Source organism: Centropristis striata, chromosome 8 (genome assembly GCF_030273125.1).
Source record: "Centropristis striata isolate RG_2023a ecotype Rhode Island chromosome 8, C.striata_1.0, whole genome shotgun sequence".
NCBI classification, from domain to species: domain Eukaryota; kingdom Metazoa; phylum Chordata; class Actinopteri; order Perciformes; family Serranidae; genus Centropristis; species Centropristis striata.
In genome coordinates, this window is record NC_081524.1 from 5,537,420 (window position 1) to 5,564,442 (window position 27,023).

The window sequence follows — 27,023 nt, forward strand, 5'->3', positions numbered from 1 at the left end:
TCTGGAGTCTCCAAAAGCACCAAATCCAGACTTCTTCATGACATCCAGACTAGAAAACAAAGCAGTGTGGAGCCCTACTGTAAATTTACCTCTAAAGTTCTGGCTGTAAACTCCATGAGGCCAGTTTCAGTTTGATGATGATATACCAAGTTAAACTGGAGACAAGCTCAAATAGATTTAGTATAAAATGATAGAACTGGATGGAACCCTCTTTTATGTTAGATTTGACACCTTTGTTCACATTTGCAATATTTAAAATTCTTTGTTGAGCATGATAGTGTTTTGATAGTAAAACAAAAAGATTCAAAATCACATTTTATGTTGGACTAAAGGACTAAAAAAGACATCAAAAGACATCAAAAGAGACAAAATGACTAAAAAAGACACAAAAAAGACACAAAATGACCAAAAAAAGACAAAATTATTTTTAAAAAAGACAAAATGACCAATAAAAGACACAAAATTACCTAAAAAGACACAAAATGACCAAAAACGACACAAAATGAGAAGACAAAATGACCAAAAACTAAGCAAAATGACTAAAAAAAGATACAAAATGACTAAAAAAAGACACAAAAAGACACAAAATGACTAAAAAAAAATACACAAATGACTTAAAAAAAGACACAAAAAGACTAAAAAAGGACACAAAATTACTAAAAAAAGGCACAAAAAAGACAAAATGACTAAAAAAAAACCCACAAAAAGACACAAAATTACTTACAAAGACACAAAATTACTAAAAAATACACAAAATGACCAAAATTGTTAAGCTAAACACACAAGACACAAATAAAATAGAGTCCCACTAGAATAAAAACCAGCTTACGGGCGTGGAGCTGCGTCGGTGTTGGCGCTGGGTGATGTCGGGCGTGCTGGACGTCACCCTCCAGCGGTCGGAGCAGCGGTGGTGGGGCTGGTGGGCGCACAAGGTGAGGGGGCTGGCTGAGGCTGAACGGGGGCAGAGAGGAGAGTCTGTAGGGGAAGGTGGCCCACAATTAAAGCACAGCAACATGGTTTAAAGGGTTTACTCTGAGGGAGACAGAAAAACTAATGTTAATCCTTCTTTTTTTAACTTACGACCATCTTTGCCATTGGTGAGGACGCTGGCAGCGCTGCGGCTCCGAGCGAGGAAAGACAGTGTTGGCGTCATCAGCCGGTCCACGATGCTGCTCTCCCAGGGACTCAGTGCAAGACTACGGGCTGCAGGTAAGAAAAACAGCTCAATAAATAAATGTTTTAACTTCAAAGATGCAAATGGATGTCCTCAATTGAACCACAGCTTTGCTGCGAGTATGAAAAGGAACTTTTGAAATCAATATGTGCAGAGTTCTCCTTCATTTCCCAGACAGAGTGATAAAAAAATAAATAAAAATGTCACCAAAGGGGAAATGAAGCAGTTATTGAGGTTATAGCTCATGTAACGATAGTTCTATGAGCCATAAAGACCCAATCAAATACACAGAATCCCAATAAGACACCTCAGCGCCTGTAGAACCTGATAATGTAATAAATTCCCAATAATGTAATAACCCCGATAATGTAATAAAAATCTGCACTTGAGTCCATTGAAAATTGAATAAAACCTGATAATGTAATAACTTCCTGATAATGTAATAAAGTGCATTTACCAATAATGTAATACCCTTTTTACCAATAATATAATAAAGTATAACATTAATGGGAGGTTATTACATTATCAGGTCAGCCTTCATTTAGCAAGTCCTGATAATGTAATAATTCCCCAATATTGTAATAATTTAACTAGCAGACCACCCATTACTTGTAGTAAGTTGAATGTTTATTAACTTTTGACCCGTTCATCCGTTTTTCACTAAGGATGTATCACTGGAACCCTTGGGCCAATCCCAGCTCAATGCATCCTCAATGGGGTTTTTCGGCCATATTGGATTTTCCGCCATCATTGATTTGATCAAAAACCTCCCATTAATGTTATACTTTATTACATTATTGGTAAAAAGTGTATTACATTATTGGGAAATGCACTTTATTACATTATCGGGAAGTTATTACATTATCAGCCATTGCAGCTCCAAAACTCTTCTCGTTGGCTTTTAACACAACGTAGAGTGTTGATTTCATGTTGATTTTATGATTTTTTTTACATTTTTTTTGTATACATGCATATTTTATTTTGTGCGGGCAGTACATTTTACATTTGATTTTATCTATTTTATCCCATTTTTAATTTATTTTATCTTATTGCATTTTACTGTTCTATTGTTTACTACATCTCTTTGCATTGTGTAATCTATCTATTGTTTGTGCAGCACTTTGGAAACCTTGTGTTTGCTATTTGCCATAAATTGTGCTACATAAATAAAGTGGATTGGATCAGGTTTTATTACATTTTCAATGGACTCAAGTGCAGATTTTTTATTACATTATCGGGGTTATTACCTTATCAGGAATTTATTACATCATCAGGTTCTACAGCGCCACCCAAAGAGATTAGAGGAGAGAGAAAATGAGCTCAGTAACTGTGTCTAGTATAACCTTGGGCTGTAGTGGTACCACCCAAGAGAGAGAGAGTTATTTGAAATGCTTGTCTAGACAGTGAGTCAGTTATTTATAACCACAGCCTTGAGCGTACAACCAGAGACGTAGAAGAGCGGAGACTCGTCGCTATTTATTAGGGGTTGAAACTGCTCCTCTCTGGCTTTAAGGTGTTGGACGAGGAATATGTTCACAGACAGGGTGTGTCATTGTGTGACAAGAGCGATAGAGTAGTTACCTGCCTGGTTTTTTTCCAGCAGCACAGAGGAACATTACCTGCTCCGGGGAGTTTTCAGAATACATTATCTCCTGCAAAATGCTGACTCACTCTCTAACTTTACTTTTTTTTCAAGCACCAAAGTTCCTCCTTTCTTGCAGGAGTACACCGTGACCTGGTTAACTTTTATAAAAAAAAAGGAGCTGCATGCATTCTTCCGAAACATGAAGAAAAGGTTGATTGAAAAGACACAAATTTGCAAGATGCAAAGAAATAATCACACCCACCTGGAAACCATTGATCAAATAAAAAAAAAGCATTCAAGACAATATAAAAGACATCCCTTATCCAAGACGTTACAGTGAAAATGAGCACAAAGCGAGTCATTTGACTGCACAAACACATGAAATGACCATAACCACACAATGAACCAACCAAAGGAGAGTAAAAAAAAAAGACAGCAGGACAAAATGTAAACACTGTGCATAACCCATAAAAAACATGTCAAACAAAAACCACGACCCAAATTCTGGAGGGTAAAAAATAATAAATAAAAAAGGAACTCATAGTGGTTTTTGGAAGATGGAAATGAGTCGGCTGTCAACCATCAAGCACAAGAGAGACGGACTGAAATCAGGAAAGGGGGAAGAACTGAAAAAATAGAGGACAATGATGGACGGGTTCGTAGGTGTTGGCGGTGGCGGTGGCAGAGTGATGGACACAATTAAACGGGGTAAAAGGGGTAGTAGTGGTGGTGGTGGGGGGCATTCCAGATGTTGCCTTACTTCTGCTGGGGGAGTTCCAGAGCGTGGCGGAGGACTTGGACAGTCGCTTGTTTATTACAGAGTCCACTTGTTTGGGCAGGTTGACCGTTGACACAGAGCATCTGCCTAAGAGTCCAAGAGAGCGCCACACAGATGTTCACACAGGTCACATGGTTGAGAAGAGGAAAGAGGGAACTTCTGTGGCGTCATGTGTTACGCTCCAGTGATGCCTCCACAAACATTCACCCACACACACACACACACACACACACAGTAAAGGCAACCACAGTATGCTGCTCGTAATGTGAGCAACCACCGTTAAAGTACATTCCTGTGTGCTGACTGTGTATATAATAAAAAAAACTCCACGGCTTTACATGCACGCCTCAGTTCACCGTGTGTTTACATCAGCTCGCCTTTAGGTGTGTAGACAGTCGTCTATGGCACAAGCATGTCAAAATAATATGTTTCTGAATATCTCAAAGGCATTTTTAAAGGGTCATTTCACCCAAATTACAACAACATCTACAGTCATGGAAAAAATGATTAGACCACCCTTGTTTTCTCCTTCATTTTAATGCCTGGTACAACTAAAGGTTAATTTGTTTGGACAAATATAATGATAACAACAATAATAGCTCATAAGAGTATACTGTAAGAGCTGATATCTGGATATATCTGGTTTTCTTGATAATAATTTTGGTTATTATCAATTAAACCATGGAAAATGTCTAGGGGTAACCATACCACCAGCAATGGTATTACACTTTTAACAACTAAAAGTAGTTTGCTAATCTCATAAAACATACTGTCTGGTATGGGAATCTAGGGGCTTGGAGCAAAAGTAAGCTCACAGAAATCATCAACCGGCAGCTGGTGGAACTAAACACGACCCAAACTAGGAGGAAAGACCCAAAAATAGGCTTCAGGAGTCCTCACATCCACTAGGAATTAGAAAAACTACCTTCAGTAAGAAGATACACTGTAGAGCAACAAGAAACATCTCAGAAACAAGAAGACGCAGGCGAGACGGTCTTCATTTCAGATAGGCTATAGGCTATTCACTTTATATATATTTTTCCATTGAAAATGCGGTTATCTATAGTCAGATTGAAAAAAGTGGCAAATTTGCAAGAAAAAAAGTTGCAGATTTATGAGAAAAAAGTGGCAAATTTGCAAGAAAAGATTGCAAGAGAAATACAGTAAGAATTTCAAGCATTTACAAGCACTTAATCCAAAATCCAAGCACTTTTCAAACCTTGAAATTCAACATTAAAATTCAAGCATTTTCAAGAATTTCAAGCACCCGTACGAACCCTGAATATCATATATCAATATTCAGCCTAAATATATCAGGATAAGACTTTTGGTCCATATCGCCCAGCCCTACTTTCATGTGCATCTATCCTAATTCCACATCCCCTTTAATGCTCTGCATCAAATGAAAGCTAAGCTCTTTTCCCAAATGTCGTCAAACATGACTCAGAGAACATTACGGTAATAGAGGAACAGTGTTAAAGCAGTCTAAAGTCTAAAGTCTCCATTTAAATTGCCAATGAGGCAATACACTCTTTGGCTAAGATGGGTACTTTGGAGCACTTCCTAAATAACATCCTGAACACTCAGCCGTTCCACTGCAGCCTGTTTACGCTTGTTTACTTTCATCATCTGACAGACTGCAGGCTGGTGAGGGAGGCAGGAAGGCAGAGATTGATTAGAGTGTCAATAATTCCCCTGGCATATGGCGGGGGCGATTACATGGTGTAGGATAGAAGTCAGGACTCTTTTTTTTACAGATTTACAGCTTTGAGTCAAGAGGATGACACAAAAGCACTGAAGCATCCATCAAGCTGCACTGTTAAAACATCATTTCTAAAAAAAAGGAGCAGATTTATGAGAAAAAAAGTCTGAAAAGTAGTGTTTTGTCTTTGTCATGGGCGTCTGTGGTGTGTTGAGGTTCCTTGACAAATACAAAACACTATTTTCCCAACTTTTTTTCCTCATAAATCTGCTATTTTTTTGTGTGCAAATTTGCCACATTTAATCTAGTAAATCTGCAACTTTTTTCTCACAGATTTGCCACTTTAAACATAAAATTCTTTCAAACTAAGGCAACAACAGTCCGCGCTTCTTCTAAAGATGGAACTGTGAGAGCAGTTATGAAAAATGTCTTAACTATTGTTACAAAAAAATTAAGCATTATCTGTCTGTTATTCATGCTGTTTGTGTTGTTCTGAAATGAAGTAACATCACAGCTAACGACACTCATCCATAGTCGCAAAATAACTAGATTAAAGTGGCAAATCTACGAGAAAAAAGTTGCAGATTTATGAGAAAAAAGTGGCAAATTTGCAAGAAATAAGTTGCAGATTTATGAGAAAAAAGAGGCAAATTTACAAGAAAAAAGTAGCAGATTTAAGAGAAAAAAGTGGCAAATTTGCAAGAAAAAAGTAGCAGATTTATGAGAAAAAAAGTGGCAAATTTGCAAGGAAAAAAGTAGCAGATTTATGAGAAAAAAGTGGCAAATTTGCAAGAAAACGTTGCAGATTTATGAGGAAAAAAGTGGCAAATTTGCAAGAAAAAAAGTAGCAGATTTATGAGAAAAAAGTGGCAAATTTGCAAGAAAAAAAGTTGCAGATTTATGAGAAAAAAGTGGCAAATTTGCAAGAAAAAAGTAGCAGATTTATGAGAAAAAAGTCTGAAAAAATTGTGTTTTGTCTTTGTCATGGGCCTCCATAGTCACTGCATATTAGATAACATATTCAATTTACTGCTTGTTGATAGAACCCGGCTGATGCAATAAAGAAGCTGAACACATTTTCACTTTGTGCGATCAATACAGCCTGGTCGTGATCGGCAGCTAATGGCGCTGAAGTAATGTTTAAGAGGCAACTAGCCTGCAAGGACAGCGCTGCAGTATTAGAGGAAATGGTGTGTTGAGGTGGAGGAGTGTGACTGATGCAGCCAAAAATATAACAAAACAAAACCTCTGGTGCTTTCCAAATGTGTTTAGGCAGCATTGTTGGCGGTGCACCTGCCAACATCATGTGCCAACCCCAGCAGGGAGCCTGAAACACGACACCTGACTGAGACATTTATTTTTCTGTTGGGATTAAGGCGAGAATGCACCAATTTCAGGCTGCAATGCTTCTGTTCTACAACTATTCTGATGACACAAGCAAAAATGCCAAACAATTGCAAGAATCAGCTTCTCAAATGTGAGGATCTTCTACTTTTCTCAAGGTTTCGGGTAGGGCTGGGCGATATATCAATATAAAAGATATACATCAATATATTTTTAAATGTGATATGGAATTAATCCACATTGCATATATCGATATAGTTCAATTGTTTTCTTTATATATAAATACTGCCCTTACTAGGGTTTGTCATATTCAGTTATTTTGTAATGTTCGTTAATCTTTTCTCATATAAATATATTTATTTCAGAAAAAGATTGACTTTTATTTCATTTCATAGGCTGTTTTTATTTAAGATTTTTTATTTATTTAAATGTGTACTTTATGGAGCTTTGACTTTTTTTTTTTTTTTTTTAAAGGTACTCCTGTTGTTACACAGTATTTATGTTCACTTAATTAAACAGTTTGAATAAAACTACTTGTGACATGTCATATTTGACTTTGACTAAACATTTGCTCTCACTTTGCGATTAAAAGTTTCAGGATATATATCGATATGCAGCCTAAATATATAGGAATATGGCTTTTGGTACATATCGCCCAGACCTATATTATATGATCATTTTAATCATCAATTGTTCCAAAGATCGTGTTTTAAACTTTAATTGTACAAAACCTAAAATATTCAATTTCGTTGATAGCAACCAAATCAATTTTGGTATTTCTGTTTGATGAATAACTTAAATGCTTATTGGCTAATTTAAACTCTTGTTGACTGATAGAAAAAACTTGTTAGACTGCATCTAACAACTAGTTTTCACTACCGAACCATCTCTCTACTTATTTACTTTATTAAACCACTAATCATTTAGCCTTTAAAATGCCAGAACACATTGAAGGATCTCCATTGCAGCATTTTCAAATGATTTTTTTAAAAAAAGGTACTCCTGATGTTATGCAGTATTTATGTTCACTTCAGACATCATCTTAAGCTTGGGGAAATTGAGATGGACATTTTAAGATTTTACAGACTAAATGATTAATTGTAAAAAACAGTTTCATTAATAATTCATCCTTTACAAATCAGTAACAGCACAGCTGAGAGACACACACAGTAATCAGAAAATATAAATAACTGCAAGCTGTAGCCCCCTAAGAGCAATTTATAAGCACATCCATAAGCACTTGTGTTGTGTGCTAAATGCTTTTCCTCAGACCCAACACGCCTCATCTCCCTTCAAAGAAAAAAAAAACCTCTGCAAGGACGTCAGACAGCTGTAGCAGGTCAATCACTGGGAGACAAATTAGCCACGCCAGGTCTACTTTTTATTTTATAGCCGGTACCATAAAAACATTCTACACATCCTCTAATGGACTGAAAGAGGTTAATGGCACTGAAACCCGAGAGACAATAGTGCCGAATATAAACTTCAACAGACAGAATCTATACCCAGTACAAGTCATACGCTGCACCGTTCCTGCAAGAAGAGTTCCTGCAGTTATTCTTTATTGATTGCAGGTGAGTCATTCGGTTATTATATTTTTATGAGGCTGTGAATCCAGATTGGGTCAGTGGACTCACCTTCTTTCTGGCTGGAGTTCTGGCTGAGTGCGCCGGCCCAGGACCATCTTTGCTGGCGGATTTCTGCCCATGTTTTCTTGGTTGATCTGTGGATGGCGGCCTCATATCGCTCCTGTAGAAGGAAGGACAGATATCAGTTATTCAAACTGTCAAAGGGAATATTTGCAGAACTGGGTGGCCTGGTACGGCCCTGAGCTGGAACGCCTGGATTCAAGCACCCAGCCTGACTTAAGCCGTGTTTCCTTTAGGGGGAAAGGCCACGCCCTCTCAAAAGTCCCTCACTCTGCAAAAAGGCCCCCAGAGGGATTTAGAGACTCTGGAGGTGACGTTTGGTTTTTGATCATATCGATGGATTAAACACGGGAGACGCAACTGTGGCCGCCGTCGCTAACTGTGCACAAAGTCAGCAGCTGATATAAACAAAGCAGCATGGCTAATTATGCACAGCTTCTCCGCTGATCATAAACATAGTGATTGTGAATTAACCGGCATCGCTAACTGTGCACAGAGTGTCCGGTGCTTGTTGTAAACAAACAGAGATCGCTAAGTGAACACCTCCTGCAGCAGCAGCACATACACACTGTTCTGCTACAGAGCTAACTGTTAGCCGGTTAGCAATTTGCAGACTGGACGCTAAGAGGTTTACATCCCCTCTGGCTCTGTGACTGCAGCTGGGAGAGACTGCTGCAGGAGGAATGAGCCGCTTCGACTCGTTCTTACTCTTCTTAACGAGCCGCCGGCCCCGTGCAGCTCGTTAAGAAGAGTCGAAAAGTTGCTAAATATAGCAACAAAGTCACTACGTTGGCAACACTGCTTCACCGGCTTTTACAAATGGCGCGTGTTGTTGTTGTCATGTAGAGTACTACGTCACATCCTGCTTAGCATTCTATCCAATCAGTGACCAGGCTTTTTTCATGGGAGAAAAAACGACCCTGCTCTTCAGGATCGTTTTCATTCAAGTGAGTGAAGACATTCCTGTTTTACCTCTGGATATCAATTCAGTAAGAAATAAAAAAAAAAAGTATGTGTAACTGTCACCACCCTATAAACACAATTGCATATTGGATGGATGATGTTTAACATAGTGGGTGTTCTCGTCCAAACGTACTTTGTTCTTCTCCAGTTTCTGTTTCTGTCTCTCCTCCAGGGCAGCTCGCCGTTTCTCCGCCTTGATCCTCTGTTCCTCGAGCTTCCTGCGGCGCTCCTCCAGCTGCTGCTCCCTCAGCTGCCGTGCCTTCTCCTCCTTCTCCAGCCACTGGCTCTTTTTAGCAGCTACGATGGAGCAGAAAACAAGGTCAAGAGAGGAAGATTTTACCAAAAGAGCATTGGACAAAGGAGCCATCTCTCTCTTCTTTTGGTGCTTTCTGTATAGCGCATATACTCTTCGAAAGGCCTGTATCAGTTTGTACTTAAACCTCTGGAATCCATCTATTTATTGAAAATACACACAGTAATAACTTTATTTATATATGATATGTAGACAAGCTGAGAAAGTCAGTTAAAAGTGCATCATAGGAGCTTTCACAGTGTGCCATTTATGTTTCTAGACCATTTTTAAAACGTGAATTTGCACTCTACAATGAAAACTATTAGTATTTTTCTGCCATTTTTGTGTGTCTTTTTTTTGGTCATTTTGTGTCTTTTCTGGTCATTTTGTGTCTTTTTTTTGATCATTTTGTGGTCAATTTGTGTCTTTTTTGGTCATTTTGTTTCCTTTTTTTGGTCAATTTGTGTCTTTTAGTGGTCATTTTTTGGTCAATTTGAGTCCTTTTTTGCTTAATTTTATAAAATTCTTTGGTCATTTTGTGTCTTTGAAAGAGAAACACGTTGCCCTTCACCTCAACCCTGCTTTATGTTCAGAAAAACAAATTCAATTACTTGACTTTTACACAGAATGCTGCATAAAGGGTTAGATACAGTACTTCTGAAGTGACACTTTTACACTACACTAATCTCATCAAGGCTCCACGTCAGCTTCAATAAACCACACACTTTGATATGGAAATCGTCTTGTTGTCCCTGAGCCATTCAAAGCAGGCGTTAAGAAGCCTTTTGCAGCTGCCTCTCTGTGTACACAACTCACCATATTTCTTTAAACTACAAAGTGAAAACCTCCATGAAGAATCAGCTTCTGCAAGGAGGCGAGGCTTAGCTCGCTAAAGCACTTGATGCAACAAAAGCAACTGGTAGTGGAGTTGAGATTATGGTGACGGATCATTGCAGAGATGCTGGAGGCTAGAGGGGTTCAAATTTATTGGGAGGCACACAGTTCGCCTTTTATGTGAGAGGGGGAACAAAAAAAGCTGAGTTATATCTGAGCCACTGCTTGCCAGAACCTTGCGGCAACAAAAAAAAAAAAAGATCTGCTGTGCTGCAGTGCAGCTCATCGCTACATGATGGCCTCGATTTGAGAGAAGACACATCTTTACCTTCCAGGGATACAGATCTTAAGACGTGGTGCTGCGGCTAAAGTGCAGTGAAAACGCTTCATAATTCACTCGTTGGGCTGTGATGAGAACAGAGGAACTGCTTCAATCTCACACAAATGCATCATTAAAGGCTTGCAGAGACAGATTTCTGTTGTCAACATCCATAACGCTTCCTCTCTCTTCACAAGGGAAACTTTTAGGTCATATGTACCTATAAAGCAAGAAGTGCCTGTGTGTATGTGTGTGTGTATGTGTGTGTGTGTGTGTGTGTGTGTGTGTGTGTGTGTGTGTGTTCTTGTACTTCCTACATAGTGAGGAGCAGAACATGTTTTTAACCAACAGAGTGAGGACATTTTTGCAAAGTGAGGACATTTCGGCCGGTCCTCACTTCTTTAAAGGCTTTTTTGAGATTTCAGACTTTGTTTTAAGGGTTAAAGGTTACATGATAATTATAATTAACTGAAACTGTATTGTGCGGTTACAAAACTAACTAAAATTATAGTGAAAATGTCCTTCGTTTTCGTCTTTGTCAACTTTTTTCATACATAATGAAGATGGATAAGACAAAGGAAATAAAGGCTAAATTTACTGTGACCTCTTTTAATCTCCCACCCAACAAATACCACATTACAAAAAACTAAAACTAATAAAAACTAAACTAAAACTAAAGCATTTAAAAAGAATAAATACTAAACTAAAACTAGCAAACTCACTCTAAAAACTCATTAAAACTAACTGAATTTGAAAACAAAAATTCACAACAAAATTAAAACAAAAACTAATGAAAAATCCAAAACTATTATAACCTTGCAAGGGAATTCACTGTTCCAATGAGGGTCCTCACAAAGATAGAAGTAAATTATATTAATATAGAAGGAAATTGGCCAGGGGGCTTAAAATCGTTAGTCTGAATGACTTGCACAATTTTCTCTGATTTGCATTTATCATCAGTCATTTATGCATCAATACGACAGAGTATTGAGTGATAAACAGATGTCCAATTCTGCATATCTTAAAGCTGACATTGCTTTAAAATGCATTCCTCGACTCTCTCCTGACAGTGATCAGCGCTGACAAGTAGCATCGGGACCTACTACAGTAAGACCATTAAATAATCAGAAGCTGAGTGCTGCTCTAACCCGGCTACATAAAGTATTTATACCGTCCCACCAAAGACAGACAAGACAGGACAGCAGCCTCTGTGCAGTCGCAGACAATTCCCTGATGTGAGTCATTCAAAGGGCCCGAAAAGATAAAAGCTAGGATTTTCTAATCATGCGCCTTTTACTACTAAACAAGTGATACTACTGGTTGATAAACCTTCCTGGTCAAGATCTCTTTTAAGCTGATATTGTAAACTCAAGCTTTGCCAAGATCTAATCTCATATCCAGGTCTGACTGAAGGTATTAGATGGGACCCGTACCATCTGGCGTGCCCAACAATTAGACTGATCCTCACTATGAAGTGTGTCAAACTCATCTTACTGCTGTCGAACACACAGACGGATTAGACAACATGTCATTGATGAAAGTATGATAGTTTTAGGGCTGCACTGAATAGTTCTGGCTGCTGTTTGACTGACGAGATATATACAGACCACCCTTGTTTTCTTCAATTTCTTGTTTATTTTACAAGAACTTTTACAACTAAAATTACAACTATTTTACAAGAACTTTTACAACTAAAGGTACATTTGTTTTGACAAATATAATAATAACACTAAAAATAGCTCATAAGAGTTTGATTTAAGAGCTGATATCTAGCTATTTCCTGTGGTTTTCTCAATAATAATTTTGGTAAATATCAAGAAAGGATGGAAAATGGCTAGATAGCAGCTCTTATTAGCTATTTTTGTTGCTGTTATTATATTTGTCCAAACAAATGCACCTTTAGTTGCACCAGGCCAGATTAACTGTTGTTTGACTGGAATGAAAACATTTACCGGCATCGCTGTTTTGGAGCTCACTGATTTACTTTTTGATTGTGTCCTTGAGATATAATATAATCGCCACAAAATAAAGAAAAACTCCCTTATTGACAATGTAAAGATAAAGCACAATATATACACACTGACATTTTTTATTTTTTTTTCTACTGGTGTTTAGCCTTTCAAAAACAACATCTTCCCTGCAGTCAAAAAGCAGTTTGTTATCCCTCTTGCCACACACAAAGGAAAACAAGCACCATTATTAACAGAGCAGTCTAACAGCAATCTAACAGCGCCATAAATTACATTTATATAACCACAATATTAAAAAAACATTTTTAGGGGGATGACGACAGACGTTCAAAGCTTCATTCAGAAACCTTAACAGAAGTTTTGACTGTAGATACATTGGTTCAGCCCTAGAGAGTTTAAATAAATTAGTGCCACATGAGGATATACATCATGATTATGCCTTAACTGTTTATAAAAGCATTAATATAGCTTTGAGGAACCCTAATGAAACTGGGGCCAATAAAGCTTATTATTAAGATTTTACCAGTTTCTCTAAAGGTAATTAAGAGCTCAAATTATATGATGCAACTCCAAGATATGAATGAATATTTCTCTCTATCACTGACTACCATAGTTAAAAAGAAAAAAAAGAAAAATCTGTGAAAAACATCGTCCTTCAGCTGTGCATCTAAACAAGTAAATACTAATTTACATATTTTGCTGTTTCAGAACATTTTGAACTGTGGGACTTTGTGTTTGGCAATATAAAAGTTGTTTAGATGTTAAGTTGCAGCCAAGATAAATCTGGATCCCGAGTGTCACTACAAACCTCACATTTCTTCAGTGAAATGGTAATCACTGAGGGTTTGCGGCATGCGGTTCAAACATGTTATCTTTAAAAGGATAAAATCAAAATCGGAGGAGTTCTGTGGCGTCTGCATATGGAACGTGTGGGCGAACGGAGTTCAAACTGAGGGCGTGCTACTTCTTCTTCTATCTGAACTAAGAATAAGCTGCTTCACAACCAATAATAACGTGTTTACAGATAAATGATTGGTTAAGTGATCAGTCTATGCCTACATGATGTTTGTGAAAGACACATTGATGATGTTCAGAGAGAGAAAAGGTTGCAATTAGTTGACATTTTTATGATAAAAGGAAAAAAAATACACCAACCATGATTTTTAAACAAGAAACACCATGGGGATTAAATGAATGAATCCACTCTAGAGCTAGGCAATATGACCACAATTCAATATTGTAACTGCACATTTTTTACCTTGACAAGAAAGTAGGGCTGGGCGATATGGACCAAAAGGCATATACCGATATATTTAGGCGATAACCGATATATATCCCAATATTTTTATCGCAAAGTGAGAGCAAATGTTCAGTCAAAGTCAAAGCCAAATATGACATGTCACAAGTAGTTTTATTGAAACCGTTTATTTAAGTGAACATAAATACTGTATAACAAGAAGAGTACCTTTTAAAAAAAAATAAAATCTCTATATAATGCACATTTAAATAAAAGAATATCTTAAATAAAAATAGCTTATGAAATAAAATAGGCCAATCTTTTTCTGAAATAAATATATTAATATGAAAAAAAGAATAACGAACATTGCAAAAGAACTAAATATGACAAACCCTAGTAAGGGCAGCATTTATATATAAAGAAAGAAAAAAAATTGAACTATATCAATATATGCGATACGGTCTAATTCCATATCACATTTAAAAATATATCAATCTTTTATATCAATATATCGCCCAGCCCTACAAGAAAGTGTCAAAAACATTCTTTTTTTTTTTTTTGCAATATCTCTTTGATTATTATAAATACAATAAGCAAAATTGCTGAAGCATTACCACTGGTGTATTTTGCATGCTGCTAAGTTATAAAGTAAGACATTAAATGAAGGAGAAATGGGGCCAAAGCAAGTCAATATTTGTTTTTACTGGGTGGTTTTTAAAAGCGACATGGGAAAAGCTTTTAAAAAAAACACACATAATGTCTGTAACTTTTTGGTTTATTGCCCAACTCTAGTTAGAACTGAACTCCATTAATTGAGACATCCAAATACGACAGAACGGTCGAAATGGGTCACCACCACCACCACCACCACATACACATAGGTGAGTGGCTTACCTTGCAACACGCTGAGCTCTTCTGCAGGAGAAAAATGAGTGAAAGAGAAGACAGAAGCAACTGTCAGTCATGCAAAGCAGTGCACGACCAGCGTGTAGCCAGGTGACAATGTGACAGCCGCGTGTTAAACACAAAATAACGACTTGGGCAAAGAAACGCATCATCAACTGACACATAATAAGTCAATCGATATGATGCCCAAGTAAAAAGCACTGTAGTTTTTCACCAATTGATCAAACTGCATCAATTCAGGTTGGGATAAAATGTAGAAGGTTTCTATGTTTTGGTGTCTCAGTGCAGATTTTAAATATTGTGAAGTAATAAGATTCCTCACGCTGCAAAAAGCTGCAAAAGAGCCAAAATAATTCATTTTATTAGCACATAGGGATAAAAGAAATGACGTCTTTGTCAATGTGAGGAATATCTTTTTTAAAATTGTATCAACATATATTTTAGTGCAGATGTGAGTTAACCCTCTGAAATCTTCGGCTACTATGTCTGTTAAAAAATCTGTTTAAAAAATTGTTAAAAAAAACTATACCATGCCATGCCATATGTCCTGATAATTAATTTTTAACTTTGACTTACTTGATTAAAATTTTGAACCCAAAAGAAACAAAGGAAAACATAAAATCTGATATGAATACAGGTTGCAAATATAACATATAACAGGTAAAATGAGGATAATATCTAATTCAATATTTTATACTAAATATATTTGACATTATCTCCGTTTTTACTTGGCCGAATATAATTAAAAAAAAATCTGGCATGTAGTTTCAAGCCAGAACTTTAAAGGGAAGCTGATGGCAAGACTCAATGTTGCTTCATTTTTATGTCTTCACGTCATGAAGAAGTCATGTGCAGGTGGTTTCATGGACTCCAGAGGGTTAAAGCACTAATATGTCAACCAAAATGAATAAGCAATGATTTGGACACTGCTTATTTCAGCATGCATGTGGAAAATGAAAGTTGTTGTAGTTTTTGGTAAAATGGTGGCTTGGCTTTTTGCTGATTCAGCCCAAACTACCCTTTTATCTCCTCTGTGCTACATGTGCATGCCATCTGCAGCCTGGAGGCGGCCCTAAAGCAACACAACTGCAAATGTGAAACCAGAACCTCTTCCACCCCACCACTAGGGGGAGCTCTCCTCCTGTAAACTCACCCAGATATTTGGCCTTCTCCTCTCTCCGCTCCTTGGCCAGCTTCTGTCGGTCTTCTGACTTCATGATGTCTGAGATGAGAAGAAGGAGAAAAATAGGGAGAGGATGAGTCGGTGGAATTTTGTAAACTTAACCCTTTGATCCAATCCAATCCACTTTATTTATATTACGGTTGTCACGATACTAAAATGTTCAACTCGATACCGATATTCCTCACACTGACAAAAACGTAATTTCTTTTACCCGTATGTGCTTATAAAATGAATAGTTTTGGCACTTTTGCAGCTTTTTGCAGTGTGAGGAATCTTATTACTTCACAATATTTAAAATCTGTTATTGTCATTATATAGGCAACTATACAACAAAAGTGCCACTGCATAAGGTGCATAGTTACGACAATCATAACACAAAACAACATGAGTAAAACCATTTAAAAATACCGAGCTAAACAAGGACAAATATAAGAAGCAGGGACACGTGAATCCAACTCAGAGCTCTTCCCCTCTGTCTTCCCATTCACTCTGTCTCTATCAATAAAGCCCAAAAATGGCCAAAAATATCTTTAAAAAAAAACAAAAAACAGGCACAATCACATTCCTCTATGTTTCTATGCAGGTTGAAACAAACACAACATCCCTTGATCTGCAACACCAACACAGCCAAAACATCCAACCGAGCGAGTCATGACATACTTCCATATAAATGAGCAATTAAAAAGATTATAAAGCTCTTACTAAGTACTCAATTAAAGCTGGTTAGTCAAGATCACCATAGTTTGAATCATTCCTGGAGGATTACTTGTGTTATGCAAAAAATATACAGTATATCATTTAGCCAATTTCCACAATAGCATTTTGTTAACTAAAGCATTTATTTTGAAGGTCTGCATATTCACTATTACTTGTGTTTTGTGTCCAAGCTCCCTAAACCCCAAACTGACCTGATGCAACAATGATGCATCTGCCCTCTGATGAACATATGAGGAAATGTTTCCTTCACTGCTGCAGAATCTGCACCACAGAGCTTTTAACTCTGAAATGTCATCACAAGGAAATGCATGCCACAAGACAATGACAGGAAGCTGGCAGCGTCAACGTTTCACCACCGATGCTCAACAAAGGCTGAAGACCATTTGTGCTGAGAAAAAACCCAAAGAACAAATGTTTGCAGAAAAAAAATCTTCACGGACGCCAATCTCCTCCAAAATAAAAGCTGCAGCATGTGGCAGGCTCTAAATCTGCTCTGTGGATGTTTGACTGTGATGACTACAGGGGGCTCTTACATATATGTCTTCCCTCTGTGATGTATCTGATGTGTTCTCACACATAACATTCCTTGTAAATGGGTCTCAAACTCGCGGCCCGCGGGCCAATTGTGGCCCTCGTGACGATATTTTGTGGCCCCCACCTTGATATGAAAGTTTAATGAGAGTTTTATATGAATGGCACTTTACCGTGTTGTGTGTGGAAGGTCCCTTTAATTACTTTTTTGGTAATTTTGTGTCTTCTTTGTTTGGTCATTTTGTGTCTTTTTTAAAGAATTGTGTCTTTTTTTGGTAATTTTGTGTCTTTTATTGGGTAATTTTGTGTCTTTTTAAAATTATTTTGGTCATTTTGTTTCTTTTTTAAGTAATTTAGTTTTTTTTCCGTCATTTTGTGTCTTTTTTTGTAATTGTGTCTTTTTTGGTCATTTTGTGTCTTTTCTAAGTAATTTAGTTTTTTTCCGTCATTTTGTGTCTTTTTTTAATACTTGTGTGTCTTTTTTCAATCATTTTGTGTCTTTTTTGGGTAATTTTGTGCCTTTTTAAAATAATTCTGTGTCTTTTTTTGGTCATTTTGTTTCTATTTTAAGTAATTTAGTTTTTTTCTTTCATTTTGTGTCTTTTTGGTCACTTTGTGTCTTGTTTGGTCATTTTGTGTCTTTTCTAAGTAACTTAGGTTTTTTTTGTAATTTTGTGTCTTTTTTGGTCATTTTGATACTGCCTCCAGCGGCCCCCGGGTAACTTGAGTTTGAGACCCCTGAACTAGATATATTGTTTGCAGAGAAAAAGCCTTCTCGTACGCCAATCTTCTCCAAATAGCTGCAAAAAGCTGCAGCATGTGGCTAAGTCTCCTCTGTGGATGTGGATGTGGGTGGATGTTTGACTGTGATATGTTATGACTACTGGGGGCTCTTACATATATGTCTTCCCTCTGTGACGTATCTTGTAAATACCCTGGTGGAACCACTCAGAGAAGAAGGAGAAAGCCAGGGGGAACAGCAAGCTAACGCTAAGCCGTGCCATTTCAAGGATTCAAACTGTGTCCTTTCATGATGGAAGCTGTTTCTACTTCCTGTAAAAAAATATTGTCATGTTGACTTGCCAAAGGCACATGTTGTCTTTGTGTGTCCTCCAAAGAATACCTCAATAAAAAATATTGTATTACTGGAGCTAAAATTATTATTTAAATGTATCTGCAACTATCTAGATCAGGGGTCTCAAACTCAAATTACCTGGGGGCTGCTGGAGGCAGTATCAAAATGATGAATGAAAAAAAGACACAAAATGACAGAAAACAAATGAAATTACTTTAGAAAGACACAAAATTACCAAAAAAAAGACACAAAATTACCAAAAAGACACAAAATTACCAAAAAAAGACACAAAATTACCAAAAAGACACAAAATTACCAAAAAAAAGACACAAAACGACTTAAAAAAAAGACACAAAATTATTTTAAAAAGACAAAATTATAAAAAAGACAAAATTATTTAAAAAAAATTACCAATAAAAGGAACGTTCCACACAACACGGTAAAGTGCCATTCATATAAAATTCACATTAAACTTTCATATCAAGGTGGGGGCCACAAAATATCATCACGAGGGCCACAATTGGCCCGCGGGCCGCAAGTTTGAGACCCATGATCTAGATAATCAATTATTTGTTGAAGTCATTTTTTAAGTAGAAATTGTGAAAATGTGACTTTTTAAATGTCGATAGTTGCTGTAAACTGAATTTATTTAGTTGGTTGAACAATAGAAGACATTTGAAGACGTCACCATGGGCTCTGACAACTTGTAATGGGCGTTTAATGTTAATGTTTCAAATTAATCAAGTATGCTAGAAAACAATGGGTCATTTATAATGAAAATAATCATTATAATCAGCCCTATTTACAACACAAATGAGATTGCAAAAAATGAATGCATGACTTCTCATTTCTGAGTAAAAGATTATTTTATAATACAGAACTACAGCTGGACAATAATCATTCTTATATTTTGCAGCCTATGCAAATAAAGTAGCTTTAAATGTGTATTTATGGAGTCATATATACACACATTTGTAGTGTGTATTTCCACAAACGACAAGTCCACCACCGGCACAGACTGCAGTCTTGATCCTTCTTCATGCACATTTAAGTTAAAAAAAATCTTAAATAAAAGTTGCAGTTTTTTTGGAGCAAGGATCACAGTGCAAATTTGAACTATATTGATATATGCGAAATATATAAATAAATATATAAATATATATAAATACATTTTATATATATATATATATATATGTATGAATAAATAAATAAATTATATATATATAAATTATATATATATAAATAAATAAATAAATACAAATTATATATAAATAAAATATATATATGAATAAATAAATAAATAATATATCTATAAATTATATATATAAATAAATAAATACAAATTATATATAAATAAATAAAATACATATATATATATATAAATAAAATGTATAAATAAGTAAATAAATAAAAATATATGTAAATAAATAATTATTATAATTTTTAAATGTATCTGCAACTATCTAGATAATCATTATTTAAGTAGAAATTGTGAAAATGTGACTTTTTAAATGGTTTTTTTTGTAGCAAAAAAACATTTTTTTGTTTACACACATTTGTAGTGTGTATTTCCACAAATGACTAGTCCACCACCGGCACACACTGCAGTCTTGATCCTTCTTGCTCCATCATTCATCCCTTCATCAATCTCCACAGACCAGATGTTCACCATCAAACACAAAGCAGCTCATCCTTCGCTGGTGTCTAACAGGAGGAGATGTGAATCACAAACAGGAGAACAATCTGCCACGCAGCCTCCCCGAAGAACAACCTATGACCCACTTTGATATTTATAGTGCTACGGCCCATGTGCACCGTGTTGATGGTGTGATGTGCTCCTGTTTGCAATCCACCACCATGTAAATCATAACGTCACATGCACAAAGCAGAGTGGCCCAGAAAAGAGTGCGAGGTGCAGCGTTTGGGCTGCAGACTGAGAGTGTCAGCTCCGTCTTATTTCTGTTGGCCTCTAAATTGCAATACAATAGGAGCCCTGCAGAGTTTACTGCATAGTGTGACGTGCACCGCTCATTGTGCAAATTCTAAAGACACACATAAGAAATAAGAGAAAACGTTGTTACACTCTAAGAAATGATTCAAGGAGAATAATAATAAATGTGACAGTAATATAAAAGGTAAATAAAAATGCTGAATATCATCATGGTGAGTATTTGAGTTGACTACATCAAAATTCATTAGTAGAACCCCAACAGGAATCTTTGTGTAAAATATCCATATAAAAATTAAGTTTACTTCTTGAATATAAATTAATATTTGACACAGATTACATGGTTTAAATATTTGTAATTATAAGTGTAAATCAGTCAGTGCAACACATTTTTTAAAGTAAATCATAAGCAAATTTGCAGTTATATCCTACAAATGTTTTCAGTTATATTTACTCAGTTTGTTAGTGATTTCTGCTCAGGTTTTCCATATAGTTAATTACATTTACTCAATTTATGTGGTAATTGAGGTGAGTCAATTCATGTAGACGTACTTGAAAATATGACTTAAATTTACTCATTACTCATGTTTTGTTTAACCGATTTGAGAGCTTTCAGATCAACTCAATATTTTTAAGTGTAAAAATGTTGCACTGATTGAATTAAGTAATATGCAGTATTGTTTTTTTGCGTGTACAGATATGTTTTCATCACTATTCTCCTCTGATTCAAAACACTCAATCATAACAGTGAAACAACCCTTTAACCCACATACATGAGAAGGGTCATGGACAGAAGATGATCGCTGCTTTCACAGGATTCAGTCATATTGTTTGTGTGTTTTTATACGTTTTGGACGGGTTGATGGCAAATTTCATTGTACTACCCTGTGCAATGACATTTCTGATTCTGAAATGTTTGAGATGTGGCAATAAACAAGCAGCTCAGCTCCCAGCTGAACTACAATCATCAGCACTTCATTTCACTAATTAAGGGGCTACAGAGTGCTTTTCATCTCCATTGTACCCCTGTGGGTGGTAGAAAACCTCAAAAGTAATGAGCTTTACCAAAAACCAGCGGAAAAAGGAACTTGGAAGGACAAAAGGGAAGTGTGGGTCATTTTTTGGAATCAGCAGACTAGGGACTCAACTGCATATTTCTCTAAAATAGACCAGGTTTTAGCCAACAAACATATTTTTTATTTAACCAGGAAATATCCCATCTTTTTCAAGGGAGCCCTGGCCAAGAGGCAGCAAACACAAAATACAGTTACATATTTACATAAGACACAGACCATAAACATTTTATGAGAAACAAGTGCATGTTGTGGAATTGGCCTCAAGAACTATGTTTAAATTTAAAAGTGCTCAAAGAAATTAAGTCAGTTGGTTTCCAGTCTTTCTGCAGCATATTCCAGCATAAGGTGCAGAGTAAACAAATGCCCTTTTACCCAACTCTGTAGAGCAGAAGGGACAGAAAGCAACAATTGATCTTGTGAACGAAGAGAATAAGATCCTGCATTTCTCACAGTAATTAACCCTCTGGAGTCCATGAAAGCGCTGGAACGTGACACCTCAAGACGTTGCAACGTAAAAACGAAGCAGCATGGAGCTCTGCCGTCAGCTTCGCTCTAAAGTTTTGGTTTTTCTAGAAGATTCCATGTCCAATTTAGCACATTAACGCTTAGGTAAGGTAGGTAAGGTAAAAAAAAACACCTCGACCAAGTGTAACATGATATTACTGAAGTTTTTGCAGAGATTTTATTGAATTTTGCTGTGTGCTTCAGCATTTCAATGCAATCTTTTGTGCTTAATGTTTTTTGTGTGATTTTTGTGTGTTTTTATGTTTTTGTGCTTTTATGTGTTTTTTTAATGTATGTTTTTTGTTTTGTGTACAAAATGTTGATCCAGTAAGTCTAAATGACAAAATAATAAGCAGTGAAGTTGTGTTGAGAAAAATTTTACCAACATTTTTTAAGTCGTTTATACAGGCAGAATGAAAAATAGTCAGAACCCATCAAAATAGCCCCAAACTCCAAAGGGTTAATAAAGTGGGTTAAAGTGGAAAAAAAATAATTGTCAGATCATGCTGAAGTTGTGATAAGAAAATTCCAAATACCAAACATGGGTATAGTAAATATTATGTGGTATATCAGACCCCAGAGGGTTAAGGTGCAAATGTACGAAGGCAGCAGTCCCAATATTACCTTATAAATGAAAGTATACCAATGACTCTGAGCCCTTGGAGTGGCCAGAGCAGGCCATCCTACCCTAGAGTATAATTCACAATGGTGAGTGGACATCTTAAAGTTAGTAATGAACCCTCAAAGAAGCATATATCACCATAAGTGTTGACATAACTGACGTGTCTTATGTCACAAGCACCCAAACTGGAAGTATTGTTATAGTTTTGGGAGCAGTTTGGGGCTTTGTGGGCTTTACTCCCATCACCTCACGCTAAGGGAATAAAGAGCATGACCACAGTGAATGGATTAATGGATAAAGAATAAAGGGGAGAGAGAAAAGAGGCTTACACTCCCAAAACCCTCAAACATGTTCCTCAGAGTTTGCATGTGCTGTTAGCCTGCAGTGGCTGCAGGGACTTCAAGTGGTGGCTTTGTGGAAAATGGCTATGTTGCAACTAGCGGGTCAAACTAAATGCCCTCTTGGCATTGCTCACTGAAATGGGATTCCAAAATGACACAAAATGACCAAATAAAAGACACAAAATGACTAAAAAAAGACACAAAATGACCACAAAAAAAAGACACAAAATGACTAAAAAAGGCACAAAATAACTTAAAAAAACACAAAAAAGACAAAATGACCAAAAAAATACATAAAATTACTAAAAAAAAAGACAAAATGACTAAAAAAAAAAAAGACATAAGATGACAAAAAAAAGACACAAAATGACTTAAAAAGGGCACAAAATAACTTAAAAAGACACAAAAAGACACAAAATTACCGAAAAAGTAAACAAAATGACTAAAAAAAGACAAAATGACCAAAGACACAAAATGACTAAAAAAAGACACAAAATGACTAAAAAAAGATACAAAATGACTAAAAAAAGACACAAAATGACTAAAAAAGGCACACAATAACTTTAAAAAATTACAAAAAAAGACAAAATGACCAAAAAATACATAAAATTACTAAGAAAAGACAAAATGACAAAAAAAAAGACACAAAATGACAAAAAAAAGACACAAAATGACTAAAAAAATACACAAAATGACTTAAAAAGGGCACAAAATACCTTAAAAAGACACAAAAAAGACACAAAATGACCAAAAAAAGACAAAATGACTAAAAAAAAAAAGACATAAGATGACAAAAAAAGACACAAAATGACTAAAAAAAGGCACAAAATAACTTAAGACACAAAAAAGACAAAATGACTGCTGTTAACCAGTGGCTGCAGGGACTTCAAGTGGTGCCTTTGTGGAAAACGGCTATGTTGCAACTAGCGGGTCAAACTAAATGCCCTCTTGGCATCGCTCACTGAAATGGGATTCCCTTTTGCCAGCCTTCATTAGAGACCAGCACATGGCAGCGATAATAAGCATTAATTATCAACTTACCAAGAAAGCTCACGTGTCCATATTTCACTGGGATATTTTCTTTGCCAATTTAATTATGCCTGAAATCTTTAAAATGTTCTCACTCAGCAGCTTCGGTTCCACACACTTGTTCCAACCACTGCAGCAGCTCTATTGGATTTAGCTTCACATTTGAAAGCATGTGGTCACTATTATTCAGATAGTGAAGCATTAGCTTTGCCTCAAGAGAGCCGACCTCACTCCATCAGACTGCAGATCTACTATATTGCACCATTTTAAGAGCAAGCTTCATGTCTAGCCAACTTCCATTTCAACCTTTAACCCTCTGGAGTCTCCAAAAGCTCCAAATAATCCAGACTTGTTGACTCCATCCAGACTAGAAAACAAAGCAGCGTGGAGCCCTACTGTAAATTGACCTCTAAAGTTCTGGCTGTAAACTCCATGAGGCCAGTTTCTGTTTGATGATGATATACCAAGTAAAACTGGAGACAAGCTCAAATATATTTAGTATCAAATGATAGAACTGGATGTAACCCTCTGATATGTTATATTTACAACCTTTGTTCACATTTGCAACATTTAGAATTCTTTATTGAGCATGATAGTGTTTTGAAAATTAAAAAAAAGATTCAAAATCACACAAAATGACCAAAAAAAGACACAAAATGACTAAAAAAAAACACAAAATGACTAAAAAAGACACAACATGACTAAAAAAGGCACAAAATGACCCAAAAAATACACAAAATGACTAAAAAAAGGGCACAAAATAATTTAAAAAGACACAAAAAAGACAGAATGACCAAAAAAAGACACAAAATGACCAAAAAAGACACAAAATGACTAAAAAAAGACACAAAATGACTAAAAAAAAGACACAAAATGACTTAAAAAAAAGACACAAAATGACTTTAAAAAAGACACAAAATGACTAAAAAAGAAACAAAATGACTAAAAAAAAGGCACAAAATAACTTAAAAAGACACAAAAAAAAGACAAAATTACCAACAAAAAGACACAAAAAGACCAAAACATACACAAATTTACCAAAATTGTTACGCTTAACACACAAGACACAAATAAAATAGAGTCACTCTAGAATAAAAACCAGAGTTGGATGACAGGATCACACACAATCACAAGATCACATTGGTGAAATCTCTATTTACCTTTAACACTCTTGGACCTGGGGACAGGTGATGCAGGTGAGTCCGGTGAGCGAGGTATGACGTCTGATTTCGTGGGGGTCGTCAGTCTCCGATCTGGGTTTTTCTTGGCCGGAGACTCCGTTCTCTCCGTGTTCTCCATGTGCGGGGGGCTGCTCTCCCCCTCGGGGTCGGGCCTCGTAGGGTTGGTCTTGAGATCTGAGTGAGGAGCTGCTCCAAGAGAGAAGACGAGAGAATAACAACAGGTGAGAGAGGTAAGAGGTAAAACAAGCACTGAGACTCAGGGACTCAACCAGTCGGGCTTCATTCCTCTCACGGCTGTCAAGTGTGGATGACGTAAACTTCTCCAAGACCTGCATGTATCAGGTGTGAAGGGTGGAGTAGTTCGCTACAAAGAGACGACTGTTTTCTTTGAGAAACTGTTCAATTTAACCCATTTAAAACGGGAAAGCATTACCGCATTTCTACCATTAAAACCAGGAGCGATGTTGCATTATTCTACCATTAAAGCCGGGAAAGTGAATACGATGTTTTTTTAGTTTTTTCTACCTATTTTTCGGTCTCTTGGCCAATGAAATGCATCAGAATACATGCGGAGTGTCGCAATGCAACATGGGACTTTTCCAGAACTTTGAAATCATCACCAAAAAAAGACACAAAATGACTAAAAAAGACACAAAATGACTAAAAAAGACATAAAATGACTAAAAAAGATACACATGACTAAAAAAGACACACATGACTGAAAAAAGACACAAAAAAGACACAAAATGACTAGAAAAAGACACAAAATTACTAAAAAAAGACACAAAATTACTAAAAAAAGACACAAAATGACTAGAAAAAGACACAAAATGACTAAAAAAAGACACAAAATGACTAAAAAAAAAGACACAAAATGAAAAAAAAGAAACTAAATTACTAAAAATAGACACAAAAAGACCAAAAAAAGACACAAAATGAGAATACATGTGGGAGTGTCGCAATGCATCATGGGACTTTTCCACAACTGAAATCATGGCAGAAGACGACTATAGCGCAGGGAGCTCAGAAGTAAGTGACCAAAAAAACAAAAAAAGACTAAAAAAAGAAACTAAATGACTAAAAAATGACATAAAGTGACAAAAAAGACACAAAATGAGAATTAATGTGGGAATGTTGCAATGCAACATGGGACTTTTCCAGAACTGAAATCATGGTGGAAGACGACTATAGCGGAGGGAGCTCAGATATAACAGCTATAAGCTCTCAAATACTTTTTGAATTTCATTTCTATCTGCTACAGAGGCTGAAAAATCTATTATTTAGTAGGAAGAGTTGACACTTCTGTTGAATTTACAGAAAAACTTCAGGTTTTAGGGGCTTATTTTAAAATCACCCAGAGGTTTTACAGGCGTTTTTTCCAGGAGTTTCAGGCCTAAATGGGTTAATGCCTCAAATATCAGCACTGGAACGAGAAAACGAAACAGAACACCTCAAATAGAAACAATTTTGGCTCCTCTGTTTTCTGTACAATGTTTCTTTCAGTCGTTGAGTAACATTATCTGCTGCAGAGATTACATCATTTGCTCACAAGCACAAGATAATAGGTCTAAACAGGCCTGCTCCTCCAACTCTTCACATTCTACCCTTTTCTACTCTGTGCGGCTGATTTATCGACAGACCGGCCGGAGCAAATGGCAAATGACTCCCTGGCAGAACAAAACACTGTAATTGCTTTCTGGCATCCTGATGCTTCTATTGAGATAAAATGAATTGCTTAGGAAACAAAATAAGAGTGATCATCTTCCCAGAATTAGTCTAACTAGTCTTCCAACTTCTTTTTGATGGAAAATACCCAGTAGGAGTCAGTTTAGGCCCGTGAGCCATCTTTACTCTGTGATTTTAAAAAGTCTTTCTGATAAAAGAACACCTCAAAAGAAACAATTTTGGCTCCTCACACAAGATAATAGGTCTAAAGCAGGGGTCTCAAACTCAAATTACCTGGGGGCCGCTGGAGGCAGTATCAAAATGACCAAAAAAAGACACAAAATGACCAAAAAAAAGACACAAAATGACCAAAAAAAGACACAAAATTACCAAAAAAA

At 36.3% G+C, this 27,023-nt stretch overlaps 1 protein-coding gene across 5 annotated transcripts in view; it reads right to left on the reverse strand.

Moving 5' to 3' along the window:
* Positions 1-27,023, reverse strand: part of map7d1a (MAP7 domain containing 1a) — a 76,365-nt gene that overhangs the window by 24,203 nt on the left and 25,139 nt on the right. The window contains exons 2-9 of one of the 5 annotated variants that reach the window (XM_059338553.1): positions 24,940-25,146; positions 15,907-15,975; positions 14,742-14,762; positions 9,329-9,492; positions 8,221-8,332; positions 3,520-3,624; positions 1,081-1,203; positions 830-951 (exon numbers count right to left, since the gene is read on the reverse strand). In XM_059338553.1, coding sequence (XP_059194536.1) covers positions 830-951; positions 1,081-1,203; positions 3,520-3,624; positions 8,221-8,332; positions 9,329-9,492; positions 14,742-14,762; positions 15,907-15,975; positions 24,940-25,146 — 923 coding nt within the window. Of the gene's footprint in view, positions 1-829; positions 976-1,080; positions 1,204-3,519; positions 3,625-8,220; positions 8,333-9,328; positions 9,493-14,741; positions 14,763-15,906; positions 15,976-24,939; positions 25,147-27,023 lie in introns of all 5 variants that reach the window. The other 4 variants (XM_059338551.1, XM_059338552.1, XM_059338554.1 and 1 more) reach the window with 4 other exon arrangements.